The sequence below is a fragment of the Rhinopithecus bieti genome, unplaced genomic scaffold (genome assembly GCF_001698545.2).
Source record: "Rhinopithecus bieti isolate Rb0 unplaced genomic scaffold, ASM169854v2 scaffold_19840, whole genome shotgun sequence".
In the NCBI taxonomy this organism is placed as follows: domain Eukaryota; kingdom Metazoa; phylum Chordata; class Mammalia; order Primates; family Cercopithecidae; genus Rhinopithecus; species Rhinopithecus bieti.
In genome coordinates, this window is record NW_016809771.1 from 1608064 (window position 1) to 1622750 (window position 14687).

The 14687-nt window shown below is 35.6% G+C and overlaps 1 protein-coding gene across 1 annotated transcript in view; it reads left to right on the forward strand.

Annotated features, from left to right (window-relative positions):
* Positions 1-13569, forward strand: part of ENPEP (glutamyl aminopeptidase) — an 88852-nt gene extending 75283 nt beyond the window's left edge. The window contains 5 exon segments of the mRNA XM_017890419.1: positions 5-109; positions 193-363; positions 3915-4055; positions 10505-10583; positions 12676-13569. Of these exon segments, the coding sequence (XP_017745908.1) occupies positions 5-109; positions 193-363; positions 3915-4055; positions 10505-10583; positions 12676-12828 (649 nt within the window). The 3' untranslated portion in view covers positions 12829-13569.
* The last annotated feature ends 1118 nt before the right edge of the window (positions 13570-14687 follow it).

Sequence of the window (14687 nt, forward strand, 5' to 3'; positions counted from 1 at the left end):
TAAGGTTACTCCGTTCCTCTGTGTTAGGGTTTGCGTGCAAGGTGGGAGACAGAGAAGCCTTGAACAATGCTTCCTTTTTATTTGAGCAGTGGCTAAATGGGACCATAAGGTGATTACTCACATTTTTATGTTTAGAAGACACAATTGAGAAAAGAGTAGTTGAAATCTCTGAAACACTGTTTCTTCTTCTAGTCTTCCCGTAAATCTCAGGCTCCTGGTGTATCGGTATGGGATGCAGAACTCTGGCAATGAGATTTCATGGAACTACACTCTTGAGCAATACCAGAAAACTTCATTAGCTCAAGAAAAAGAAAAACTGCTTTATGGATTAGCATCAGTGAAGAACGTTACTCTTTTGTCAAGGTAAGTTGAGCTTTTATTTCACATATATAAATGGCAGTCTCTTTAAGAGTCTGATTAAAGTATGATGTTTTGTTGCCAAAAGTCCATAAAAATTATTTTCCTTGCAAGAAACAAAATATCCATATAAGACTGGCCTAAACAATAAGGAAATGTAATCTCATATGAAAACATTCTGGAGGTAGGTAGCTTCCAGTTGTATGCAGCGGCTCAACATTTTCACCCAGGACCCAGGCTCTTCTCTTTCTGATTTTCCATGATCGACATGTTGGATGTCTCATGACTTACAGAGCTTGAAACATTTTGTTTTTACACAAACATGTGTAATGGAGGTAGGACAGGAGCAAAAGAGTTTCCTCACAGGCTCTGTCTTTTATGCCAACAGGACAATTGTCTCCAGTTCCCCTCCTAATCCGGAACTGGGTCACCCTTCATCATTGTGGCCCATACTCTGGGACTATTACTTGATCCTTTGCTCACTAGGGTGAACTTGAATTCCTTTGGCTGATTTGAGCCCATTAGAATTTTCTGGGACTGGGGTAGAAGTCTGCTTTACCTAAGATCAAGGATATCTAATGGTATCAGAGCAAAACTGGTCTCTGTGATTAGAGAAAGAGGAGTGTCTGCCGCAAATGTATTTACACTTTACTCAGAAGGTGCAAAGACCACTTGAAGCTCAGCTAGGACTCATTTCCCACTCTGCATTTATACTCGAAATCAACAGACTTCTTCCTTAATTCATTTTTTGCTTAGTTATAGTGTCTGAGTTATTTACTTCATTTATTTAACCAACACTTATGGTGTCCTTTCTATGTATAGATATGTAGATTATGGAAATAAAAATGAATAAAACATGAATAAAAATGACATCTACCCTTGAGATACTTACAGCTTCATGGGAGAGGCAGAATGTAAACGGTAAATTACAATGCAATACCAATTTAAAAGTACGACCAGAAGCAGTTTGCTTTTATCAGGTAGAGCCAATAATATACCTTCAGCCTCTTACCTCAGGGCTATGTATTAATTCTCCTGCTCTCTGCCATGACAGTTCATCAAGAACCTGATCATCTTGGCTGGGCACAGTGGCTCGTGCCTATAATCCCAGCACTTTGGGAGGCTGAGGTAGGAGGTTTTCTTGAGCCCAGGAGTTCAAGACCAACTTGGGCAACGTAGTGAGACCTCGTATCTATTTAAAAAAAAAAAAAAGAATTTGATCATTTTCACATTTCACAAAACATCACTAATTCATTACTTTGATGGCATTGTGCTGATTGTTATCTGGTGAGAAAATTAGCAAGTACTTTAGATGCCTTACTAAGAACCTTGTGAACTGGGGGATGAAAGATAAACTGCACAAAAATTCAGGATCCCACCACTTTAGTGCAGTTTCTGGAAGTTCCATAGGTTAGAGCATATCATAATATTCCCTCCAAAGTAAAAGAAATTTGTTGCACCTTGACTGACATGCCACAGAAAAAGATTATTTTAGTGGGGTTAGTAATCTTTTTTTTTTTAATTTTGGAAGCAGCATATCTCACATTTGAGTATGTTACCTTAACCATTTACAAAGTCTTCCAGTTTCAAATAATGACTAGAGTAAAAGAAGATTCTGTAGCAAGTCCAGGCTGCAGTACGAGCTTCCTTGGAATTCCTTTCTTCTTTGAAACATGTGATCGATATGTTGTATTTTCATGTAAGTAGATTTATCCACACAACTGCAAGTGCAAAGAAAATGTAGGACCTTGATTTTCTATCTGATTATTCCCAAGAGTTCTCACACTGCTGGGTGATGAACCCATGAGAGGCAGAACAACTGATGTTGACTATTTTTGTCTGCCAGTCTAGTTTTTAAATGAGTCGTTAAACTAGAACTCTCATTTAAATAGTCTTTTGGAGTAAATGTTCAGTCTTCTAGAGTTCCTTCCCTACCTCATGCTCCTTCTGCATAGGGAGACATGCCACCTTTGTAGTGATGGAGAAAGAGACCTCTGATTTTTGCTGCTTTGGCCTTAAGGTGTTTACCTATTTTGGTCTGGGCCAGAGTCCACTGAGTTTTCATTGATCACATTTTACTTTCTGGTGCACTCTCTGTCATCCAGAGATGAAAGCAGTGGTCCCAGTCACTTGCTTCTGTTCATGAAGTACCTGTGCTGTATGTATGGTATTTTTGTGTTCCCATCATGTCTTCCAGTATCCCTGCCTCTTATTGCTAGGCTGAAGAAACTGCTAGGACCCCATAAACAGGACCCACAAGTCAAAGGAACCAGGATCGTTAGCTTAAACTCATTCATATATTCACCTCACCTTGTCTATGCTCTGATGTACTATCACTCTCCCATGCCATTTTGGCATAGCACAAATGTACATGCTGAACTACAGACCTGTTCTTAAGGGGTTGTGTTTTCCAGTTTCCCATGTGGCATGGACTTTGTTTAAGCTTGAGTTTTCTCCAGTCTCATTTAGGGTAAATTTCTATGTCACGTATGCTAAGGGTCTTGATATATTAATAAAAACATACGTAATTTAGAAATATCTTTTCTCTTTGACAAAGGCTGACTCTCAAAGGCTCACAACTCAAGTTGAACAGTGATCCCTTTGTTGTAGTTATTTTCTTATATCCTCCTAAAGATATAAAGGAATTAAGCCAATGGGTAGGATGCCATGGGGCAGCAAGACTTCAGTAACATGAAAATACATCTAATCTATCAATAGTAGACATCTATTTTTGAGGTTCCCTTGTCACAGTGAATAAAATGTGTGCTGGCCTTATTTAGAAACACTTTTTCAGTAAAATATACATTTGTAAGGTCTTGGGCTAGAAATGCTACTCTAGGTATAGCCATGGCATACAATTAAACCTATCCATTTAGTCATTTAATTTATCTTGTACTTATTTGTGTTCTTAATTATTGCCAACTAATATAACCATATAGGTTACATTATAGGATTATTTCTTACAATCTAGGGAAGAGCAAACAACTGCCTTCCTATTGAATATAAGAGCATAGATACATTCTCTTAATTTGCTAGCTTCTTTTAAAAATCCAGTTGGGGCCGGGCGCAGTGACTCACGCCTGTAATCCCAGCTCTCAGGGAGGCAGAGACGGGAGGATAGCTTGAGCCCAGGAGTTCGAGACCTGCCTGGGTAATACAGCGAGACCCCGTTCTCCACAAAAAGGAAAAAAAAAAATCCAGTTGGATAATAGGGAAGTGTGTGAAGTAGTCTATTCAATAAATGCTGCTTTACAATATTAATGGTTAAAATTCTGTGTTTTAAAATGGTTTTCGATGCTTCTAAAATAATTTAATTTTAAATGTTTTTATAATTTACAGTCCACTAGTCTTTAAAATCATAGGTTATTCTTTAAAAACAGTTAAGCATATCAGAAAATTTCAAGTTGTCTTTCATCATTTGTCATATTTAATTAACTTTGTCAGTTGATACCTCAAGAATTGAATTGCTGGCGTGAAAACTATTTTGTACTGGAATTTAGCTAAGGGTGAACATTATAAGTTCACTTTGAATTGTTTTTCTGTTTGGCTTCTCTTAGGTATTTAGATTTGCTCAAGGACACAAACATTATTAAAACTCAGGATGTGTTTACAGTCATTCGATATATCTCATATAACAGCTATGGGAAGAACATGGCCTGGAATTGGATACAACTCAACTGGGACTATCTAGTCAACAGGTGGGATGATCTGATAATGGTCTGCTGTTCTCTTTGTTTCATACTATCTACTGGTTCCTCCATTTGTCTTTGGGCCACCGTTTCTGACATCTATACAATATCTAAAATGGCATACTATTAGAGGTAAAGGATCATGGTATTGTCCTTCCAGGGAATCAATGTACTAGTTAATTTTAAGAACAGTTTTTTTCTGGAAATTATTGTTTCAACTGACCTATAGGATTCTGAGATCTGGAAGACTAAATTGCATTATTTTTAGTTTGGTTAAAACAAGTTAATACAATTCTACCTGTTGTGTTAATACCTAGCATAATGCCAGGCACCTATTTAGTTCTCAATTAATATTTGATGAAAGCTAGGTAAAAATTGTTGGACCTGGGTTCAAATTAGAGTTCTATATCGTACTGAGCTTATATGGGTGATAACTATTACCTATCCTGACCAGATAATGAAATTTCAAGTATTTTGAATGGTTCTTAAAAGGGAATTATACTTCCTAGGCAATAGAAGTTTTTAAATGGGAAACAGTAAGGACAAAAGCAAAATCAGTTAAAGAGATGCCTTTCCAAACTTCATATTTCTTCAGCCCTGTGCAGAAGAAATATTGCTGCTCTTGGTTCTGATACTCTAAATATAATGCACAATTTCCATCCAAAGGCAGTTCTTTGACAGAGTATAAAATAGAATAATACATATAAATAATTCTATAAAATAGAATAAACGTATGCCCCAAATAAATGTATAAACATTGATGAGAAGACCTTTACCATTTGTAATCCCTACATTAGGAAACAGTCTGTGTTATCTCCTCTTAATCTCTCCTGTCAATCCAGCAGCACTGCCTCATTGATAATGACTGCCTTATGAGAAACACCAACTACAATGATAACTTTTAATTATTTTCTCTTTTCTACCCCACAACTCACCAGAATGCTATTATCTCCATTTACATTTCTTTTCCTTCTGAGATTCAGATTCTATCTCTAGCTCCCAACCAAAATACACTGCATTGCTTCTGCCTGTTTGTGATAATTTTTTACCTTTTCTATTCTTGTAACTATTGAGTGTCACTGTTCATCCATCTCTATGAAGACTGGTTGGTGTGCATGCAAGTGTGTGTGTGTGCACACATGTGCATTGTTCATCTTTTATGATTGTTTAAATGAAATGCTTAATTTAGAATGAATGAATCTAGCTATTAAGAATATGTTATTATCTAGATGTAACAGTTTATATCATGCAAGGTAATACTCTCCATTTTGAAAAATATACGGCTAGTGATAAATACTGCGTATTTTGTTTTAATTGAAAAGACCATAAAACTATCTCTTTTTTTGTGGTGTATGGTGCAAGAAACGTATGTAGATGAAGCACAAAATTTACTTTTGAGTTATTATGAAAAGATAAGTAAATAATGTTTTATTTTGCGTAATAAAATGGCCATTAACTTATCATTTATTGAATAAATATTTCTCAAGGACAATTTGAGTAGCTTTGCTGTGATTTATTTCAAATAATGCATTTTAATTTTTAAAAATTAGTTGTTACACTTCAGGAAAATTAAGAAGTAGAAAAAAATATGTTTTACCTTGTCATAAAGTTCGTATACGTATGGCCTTAAAATAAATGTATTAGGCCTGATAAATTGATTATTTTTCAAGATTGAAAAAAGAAGATAAACTATTTCCAGAAGTACTCCACAACTCTTGACCAAGGCTTTTAGCATTTCTTCATAATCTAATGATCTCATTCTCATGAGATATTATTTCAAGTGGCCCAAACATAAAATTTCATAATAACCTCATGTCTAATACACACAAACACCCAATATTAATTGTACTTGGCTTGAATAAGCAGAATTTCCCTATGAAAACTGGATAATAAAAATTAAACAAAAATGAGCCAAACTGTATCCAAATATTTCCAAACACTTGAACATTTGCCAAATTTCAGGATGAATAGTTTTACTCTCTCCATTTCTGAACAATTTATTGTTATCCTGAAATAAATAAGCTTCTATTTAAATAAAGCTTTTGTCATGTGATTTTTGTGACAACTGATGGCCATACTACTAATGTCCTTGCCAACTTGAGACTTAACCACAAAGTCCCAAAGATACTTCAGAAATTATTCTTTGCTGTTGTTTCTTCCAATAAACTCTTAGATGAAACCATGAAGCTGAGTTGACTCAATAATAATGTGGTGTGATTTTAGCTTATGACGGTAGATGAAAAACTAAGTCAATAAGACATGACTGAAACCCTTCAAATACTACCTCATAAACCAAACAATTTAATAAGCACTTCAAAGTTTTGTGTGTATTAAAATTATTTCTTTTGGATAATGTAATAATACTTGTATAAATATTGAATCCAAGAAGACAATATATGTACAACTTTTTTCAAATTGTTTAAAATATAATTAAATTCTTATTTTAGTTTTCAAAATAAGCAATATGATAAGCATGCAGTATATTTTCCCTTATTTTCTATGCTTTATATGATATTAGTTTCCTGGGATGTACATATTTTGTTCTGGCCTTTCTGGTATTTAAACAAGTAGTTGCAATTTTCACTCAGTATGTTGATTGCTAATTTCTAAATATATCCTTTAGACAAAACCAAAAAAAATTACAGAAATTATAGAAGGTCACTGAAAAAATTGTTTTATTAGCTGCAATTAGCAGCCTTTCTTTGAATCTATAGAATCTCATCAAAGCAACTCAAGTGTGATTTGCTTTTTTAAATTCCTATTTTCTTATTGTAAAACTGATATGTGTTTTTTGCACAATGCATATGAGCAAAATGAGTATAAAATTACCTGTAATGCAACCACCAAGAAATAACTCCTATTGTCGTGTTACTGTTTCTCCTTGAGTTTTTCTATGTCTGTTTACTTAATTTACAGAAATGGAAACATATTATAAATATGGTTTATAACTTGCTTTTTTTCTCATCATCCTATATTGTGGGTGTCTTTTCATGTCTTTAAGTGTGCATCTTCAATGTTATTTTGAATGGCTTAATAATATTTCAATGTGTAGATATATCTTAGTTTATTTAGTCAATCCCTATATGTTGGACAATAGAACTGTTCCCTACAACTATACGTAGTGTATTGATGAACAGTCTTTTACACTGAATCCTTCGTTGTTTTTTTAATGTCCTTGATAATTTCTTTAGAATACAAGTAATAGTAGAAGTAATACTACTGGGTGAAAAGATGTGTTTATTTTTAGGGTTTCTGATAAATGTTGCAAAATTACCATTCTAAAAAATTTTGCTAGTAACTGCCTATTTTCCCAACCCTTTTCAATGCTTGGTGTTGTTATTTTTATGTATCTTTGCTAATTGAATATATGAAAACTGATATCTCATTTTAAATTACATTTCTTTCATCCAGTAAATATTGTGGAGCGCCTACTCTGTGCTAGGCATTATGACTGGCATTGGGGATGCAATAGTAAGGAGAAACAGACCTGGTTCTCTGCCCACATGAAGCTTTGAGTAGAGACAAATTTTAAGTAAAGAGTCACACAAATACTTGTATACTTTATTAGACATAAATTATTAAAGTATAAAAAAGTTCGGGTCTTAGGCAAAAATGTTATTCAAAATGGTAGACCATCTGAACTACATAAAGAAATAAATGAAAGCAAAGGAAAAACTGATGGTTTAAGAGATAGTAGGGGTGGGGATAGTCAAAGGACCAGAAATCCAGGTAAAGTGAAAGAACAGTCACAGTGGAAACTGAAAGATATAACATGCCATAGAGAATGAATAAATTAACAATTTTAGAGGTGGATAACTTATGGATGATCACAAAGTATTATAGGAGTTTGGTGGCTGAAGTCGAGTGAAGAAAATATCATTGGAAATAAGGTTAAGGAACTAAGAGAAGAGACGGTATATCATTCATCTGTGTGGACCTGGAAATTACCTAGGATGATGGTATGGCTTGGAGGAGTGAGGTACCAAAACGTATCATTAAATGTGAGGGAATAACATAAGGGAACAGAGGTTTTTAAAGAGGGTGGAGGAGTGCTGGTCTGGAAGCAGCAATGGGTAGCATGAGCACACTGACTCCATTTCCTGACTTGATGCTACAAAGGTTGTGGGAATATAAACATTCTCTAAGTGAGAACGAGAAGTAGTGTTCCCTATAAAGGGACAGTTCCAGAGGGCTAGGTGAAAGGGTTTGAGAGCCTGGGGAGATTTAGGAAATGTGTCAGAGGCAAGAAAGTACACGCATTTAGGGGCAGCGTTACTAATGCCTCAGAATCACATTTTAGGTAATGACTGATGACATTAGGGATGAAAAACATTGGCTTTAAATTCAGTGGCGTCTGTGATAAGAGTGGGCACGGCCTGGTATGCTGAAATCATGCTTGACTACTAGAACATTTTATTCTTTTCCCATTGGTACATTTTCATTCCTTTGCTAAATTCATGCTGGCGTATTTCTCCCTGTTACCAATTTGGAAGGGTTCTTTAGATGGCAAAAATATTTGCTCTTTATCATATATGTTACAACGATTTGTTCTCAATTAGTATTTGGCTTTTAATTTTGTATATGGTAGGATTGTGTGTGTGTGTGTGTGTGTGTGTGTGTGTGTTTGTATAAAACTCTTTTGTTGCCCAGACTAGTCTTGAACTCTTCGGCTCAGTGGATCCTCCCATCTCAGCTTCCCAAGTCACAGGGATTACAACCGCAAACCATCACCTCCCACCTCAGTATAAAAGTTTTTAATTTGCATAAAACAAACTATCAGCTTTTATCTTCATGATTTCTGCTTTTGCATATATATGTGTGTATATATATATATGAAGGGAAACATTTAATATTTATATAAAATTATATATATGTACTATATATATATAACTATATAAATTTTTTTTTGAGACAAGTTCTCACTCTGTCACCCAGGCTGGAGTGCAGTGGCGCAATCTTGGTTCACTGCAGCCTCGACCTCCCCAGTTCAAGTGATCCTCCCCGCCTCAGCCCGGCAAGTAGCTGTTACTACTTGTGGGACGCACACCACCACGCACCCAGCTACTTTTTGTATTTTTGTTAGAGATGGGATTCGCCGTGTTGCCCAGGGTGGGCTCGAACTCCTGACCTCAAGCAATCTGTCCACCTTGACCTAGCAAAGTGCTGGGATTACAGGCGTGAGCCACCACACCCGGCCTGTAATAATTTTTAAATGTAAAATTTATCCTATTCCTGTGTACATATTTTCTTGTGTCCCTCCTCAACATTCCAGGGGTTTAAGGTTTATACATAATTTTGTGGATTTCTTGCACTGTGACTAGTTGTGATGAGATTTTTTTACCTTTATCACAACCATTTGTGGTCTATAAGGAAACTTCTGATTCTTGCTCTTTATGAAAGAAAATGCAAAAAGAACAGGGATAGAATATCATCTTTTTAAATATATACTTTAAGTTCTAGGGTACATGTGCACAATGTGCAGATTTGTTACATATGTATACATGTGCCATGTTGGTGTGCTGCACCCATTAACTCATCATTTACATCAGGTATATCTCATAATGCTATCCCCCCTCCCTCCACCCTACAGCAGGCCCCGGTGTGTGATGTTCCCCTTCCTGTGTCCAAGTGTTCTCATTGTATCATCTTTAAAATTCTATCTTGGAACCTAGCTTTAGGTTTCTTTGCTTAGGCAGACTGATATAGATCATAACCTCCACATGCCAGCAACTAATAAAGCTTTTTGAAAGCAGAATAAATAGCCTATATTTAAATTTTATACCAGCAGGAAGATGCATAGAGTATTAGGATGACGATGCCGGAGGTGTTCTGCCGTAACGGAAACATAGAAAGGCAGCCGCTGAAAGGGCGTGTGTGGGTAATTAGTTCTCACTACGGTGAGACTCCTGAAGTGAGTGGTCCAAGTTGTGAGTGTGGTTCTGCTTTGTGAGGCCAGGCCAGTATCCTGTCTGCATGGCTGAAGCCATATCACTGGTATGTCCACATTCTAGCTTGGAGGAACGGGAGAAAAAAAACAAGAAGTCTAGGCAAGCAATTTCCCTTTATTTAAGCAAAGAGGCTGCAGTTGAACATTGTGCTAATGTTCTGTTGGTAAGAATTGATTATCTGTGGACACCTACCTATGAGAGAGCCTGAGAAACAGTCTCTAGCAGGGTGCTCATGTGTGCAGAAAAAAAAGAAAAGATTTGGGGATGACAACAAGCAGTCTTCCATATCTGAGAGGGTTGTGTCAATTTGTCTACAAAAAGAAGTGCAGAATTTACTAAGAATTTATCTTGAATTGAATGATTTGAAGTAAAATGGGTTTTCTTACTGTGTTTTGCTAACTTTGAAAGTTACTTTACAAACTATGAAATAAGAAGGAAACATTTGCATTTAGAGAAAATATGTAACATTCTGAGCACTTACACTTCCTTTTACTCTAAATTTCTCTCCAGATTTACACTCAATGACAGAAACCTTGGCCGAATTGTCACAATAGCAGAGCCATTCAACACTGAACTGCAACTGTGGCAGGTATAAAGATAAATTCCTCTGCATTTGTCCAAGAAAGAACAGAATGAAATGCTTTAAAAACATTGTACTTTAAGTTCTGGGATACATGTGCAGAATGTGCAGGTTTGTTACATAGATATACATGTGCCATGGTGGTGTGCTGCACCCTATCAACCCGCCATCTAGGTTTTAAGCCCCCATGTGTTAGGTATTTGTTCTAATGCTCTCCCTCCCCTTTCTCCCCACACCCTGACAGGCCCTGGTGTGTGTTGTTCCCCTCCCTGTGTCCATGTGTTCTCATTGTTCAACTCCCACTTGTGAGTGAGAACATGCAGCGTTTGGTTTTCTGTTCCTGGGTTAGTTTGCTGAGGATGATGGTTTCCAGCTTCAACCATGTCCCTGCAAAGGATATGAACTCATTCTTTTTTATGACTGCATAGTATTCCATGGTGTATATGTGCCACATTTTCTTTATCCAGTCTATCATTGATGGGCATTTGGGTTGGTTCCAAGTCTTTGATATTGTAAATAGTGCTACAATAAACATACATGTGCATGTGTCTTTACAGTAGAATGATTTATAATCCTTTGGGTATATACCCAGTAACGGGATAGAATGAAACTATTTTTCCAAATAGAAATGATATTTTCTCAATTCAAATCACAGAAGACAATGAGAAAGAGTTGTTCCCCTCCCTGTGTCCATGTGTTCTCATTGTTCAACTCCCACTTGTGAGTGAGAACATGCAGCGTTTGGTTTTCTGTTCCTGGGTTAGTTTGCTGAGGATGATGGTTTCCAGCTTCAACCATGTCCCTGCAAAGGATATGAACTCATTCTTTTTTATGACTGCATAGTATTCCATGGTGTATATGTGCCACATTTTCTTTATCCAGTCTATCATTGATGGGCATTTGGGTTGGTTCCAAGTCTTTGATATTGTAAATAGTGCTACAATAAACATACATGTGCATGTGTCTTTACAGTAGAATGATTTATAATCCTTTGGGTATATACCCAGTAACGGGATAGAATGAAACTATTTTCCAAATAGAAATGATATTTTCTCAATTCAAATCACAGAAGACAATGAGAAAGAGAATTCTTTTGGTTTTGTATTTTTTAATTGTATACATTTAAAGTGTAAAACATGTTTTTATTTATCTGGATAAGTATACATAGTGAATTGAGAACTAATTCTTGTATCTAATAAAATGTACGCCTATTTTTTTTTCTAAACATAAAACAATTCAAAGAACCTCTGAGACAGTTTAAAAGCTGAGAAAGTTGAGGCCGGGGGTGCTGAGAAGGCCACACCAGACAGTTTAGCTCACGAAAGCATGGGCAGAAAGCCTCGCCTCTCCTGTAAACGTAACTCTGGAATAAGTTGGTCAAGATCTGATTCCATTCAGAATTCATAGTTTTGCAATTTCAAAACTAATCTCAAATCTTTCAGGTTTCAAATATCTCAAGTCCAAAGGAGGAAAAATGTCTGTTAATGTTGAACAAGTAGAGATTGTATGAAGTTTCAATATCTGTGTGTTAGATATTAGAATGCTAAGAGTTTTCTGTACATTAAAAACCAAATTATTCTTATTTTTATAGCAAATAATCCTAGTATAGTTGAGTTTGGGGTAGGGCTTTGGAGGTCAGAGGGAGGACGGCACTAATTTTAACAAAGATTTGTTTTATGAGTCCTTAATAAGTGAACTGAAAGTACATTAACATACTCCAGAATCCTGGAGTGAAAGGCTAAGCAAAACCATCGCTCCATAGGTCAGACTTTCCAGGGAACACTTTGGGGAATTCAGAGAAAATAGAGAAAGCAGCAGAAACGTAAATGGGCATGCTAGCGATTGACATACTGCCATCCTTCCCCGAAATATCAGAGCCTATTTTGGCTTGACATGCTGCAGGGATCCAAAAACCATGGGTAACAATTGCTAATCTGAGAGATGGGTTCAGTCTGAATGATGCACCAGAGGTGTAGCTCAATGTTGTACAGTGATACTGAATTTCTAGGTAAGAAGGAAGCAAATCCAGTTTGTGAATGAAATTCTTGAAGACTTATTTGGCTATAAATGACAATCCTAATTACTCCTCTCTCTTTTCTAGATGGAGAGCTTTTTTGCCAAATATCCGCAAGCTGGAGCAGGAGAAAAACCTAGGGAACAAGTGCTGGAAACAGTGAAAAACAATATCGAGTGGCTAAAACAACATAGAAACACCATCAGAGAATGGTTTTTAAATTTACTTGAGAGTGGTTAATGTGTTCAAATGTTAGAGTTTAATTTTGTGAATCTATTATTTCTCCTCTTAAGCATTTGGTGGCCTAATTTACAAGCACGATGGAGAGAGCCTTATAAACAGATAATGTTTTTACTAAGCACTGTGTTTATATGTCTTGCAAAGCCTTTAAATTGTTCCTCTTTGTTTATGAAGAAAGATACTAATAGAGTATTTAATATACTCAGGGATTTCTTCTAAGTGTACTTCATAGGAGATTCTTTACAAACTGAAGATAATGTAATAGTTATTTTAATATCTTTAAATATCATTCTTTGTATCTTAAATCTGTGAAGTAGAACAATTTGGTCTTAGCTTTACATTTTAGTACCAAAGAAACACCACTTAATCTTCTCTCTTGATTGATTTTAAAGTTTAAATACCAGTACTTGAGGGACCAATATTACCATCTTAATCTTTATTTTATTATTCAGAATTACACAGACCTAATATCATTTTATTCACATATGTCTTACTACTTTAAATCCTACCAAAGTAACCTGGGCTTAAGTTTTACTTGAGGATCGCATGAATTAGCCAAAAGAATGGCTGACTGTTGCCTTTGCTCTTATAAAATCAACAAGAGAACTCTCCTCTCCTTTTAAAATAAATCTAAATGATTATCTTGAAAAAGTATTGTTTTCCAGTGTCACTTTACTCTTGAATAAAAATGACTGCAGTGTTCCCCATATAATTTAACACATTGCAAATATGATTCAAGAATCTGGCCTTTTTCATGCTTGGTACTCTCTTATCTTGCTCCATTCTTTACAAAGCTCCTTCAAATATGCTATGAAATTAGAGGGAACATAGTGCTTAACTCTGCTCCATGGATTTTAGAGGAAAAAAGCTAAATAATTGGAAACTGTTCAGGAAAGAGAGAAGGCAGATTATTTCTTAAAACTAAATGGAATTAGAATTTAGCTTTGACTTCACCTAGCAATCTAAGTGTGAAAATGGGGAGACCCGTGGGCATCCCCAGCATGACTCTGCATGTCTGAGCATATATCTCCTTATAGATCAATCTTATGTATAAACCCTTAGATCCTAATCCATACAGAATAGCACTGATCAAATTTATATGCATGACTTGATTAAAGACATCAATTTCATAGAAGCTGGTGGCAAGAATATGTTTAATATGGCACTTGATACCTCCTAGATCCATAATGTAAGTCCAATAGGCAGAAAAGATGGTAAGTTACTATGTTTCAATCTGCTATATCTATAAAATCTAAATTTATTTGGAACTTTCAAAAATGTAAGGTAATTTGGAATCGGCTTGATGAGAATTGAAGCATATGGAAACAAAACCTTAGCTTTAACTTTACTTATACAATAATGCGCCCTAATCATGTACTCTGAAACTTTATAAACTTCCCTGTTGCTGTTTCTTAATTATCACTTCTCAATCCATACAGCCAAACTAGTAAATTCGTAGACTGGGTTGTGGGTGGCAGATATAGAAGAAGAAATTTCTAGACCAAAAAATATTAAATATGATTTTAAATTATTTCAGAAGCAAAAACATATTAACATCATAACTTGCCAGAAAAACCCCACTATCCTCATAAGACTTAACATTCTGACCACAATCAGAACCAGCACTTGAAGTCTATGTATTATTTCAAGTGGACATATTATGAAGTGAGATGGTTTATCCTTCTGTTCTATGAAATTAATAAATTTTAAAAGAAAAATGTTAGTTTAAGGGTGTGGTAAATAAAACAGATTTCAACTTGCCTACAAGACATTCTATTTCATGCCTTTTCCTTTTGTTGTTCTATTTCATTCTATTTTAAGCATTAAAACTGAGAACAAATTGTTTACTTCTTTTCACT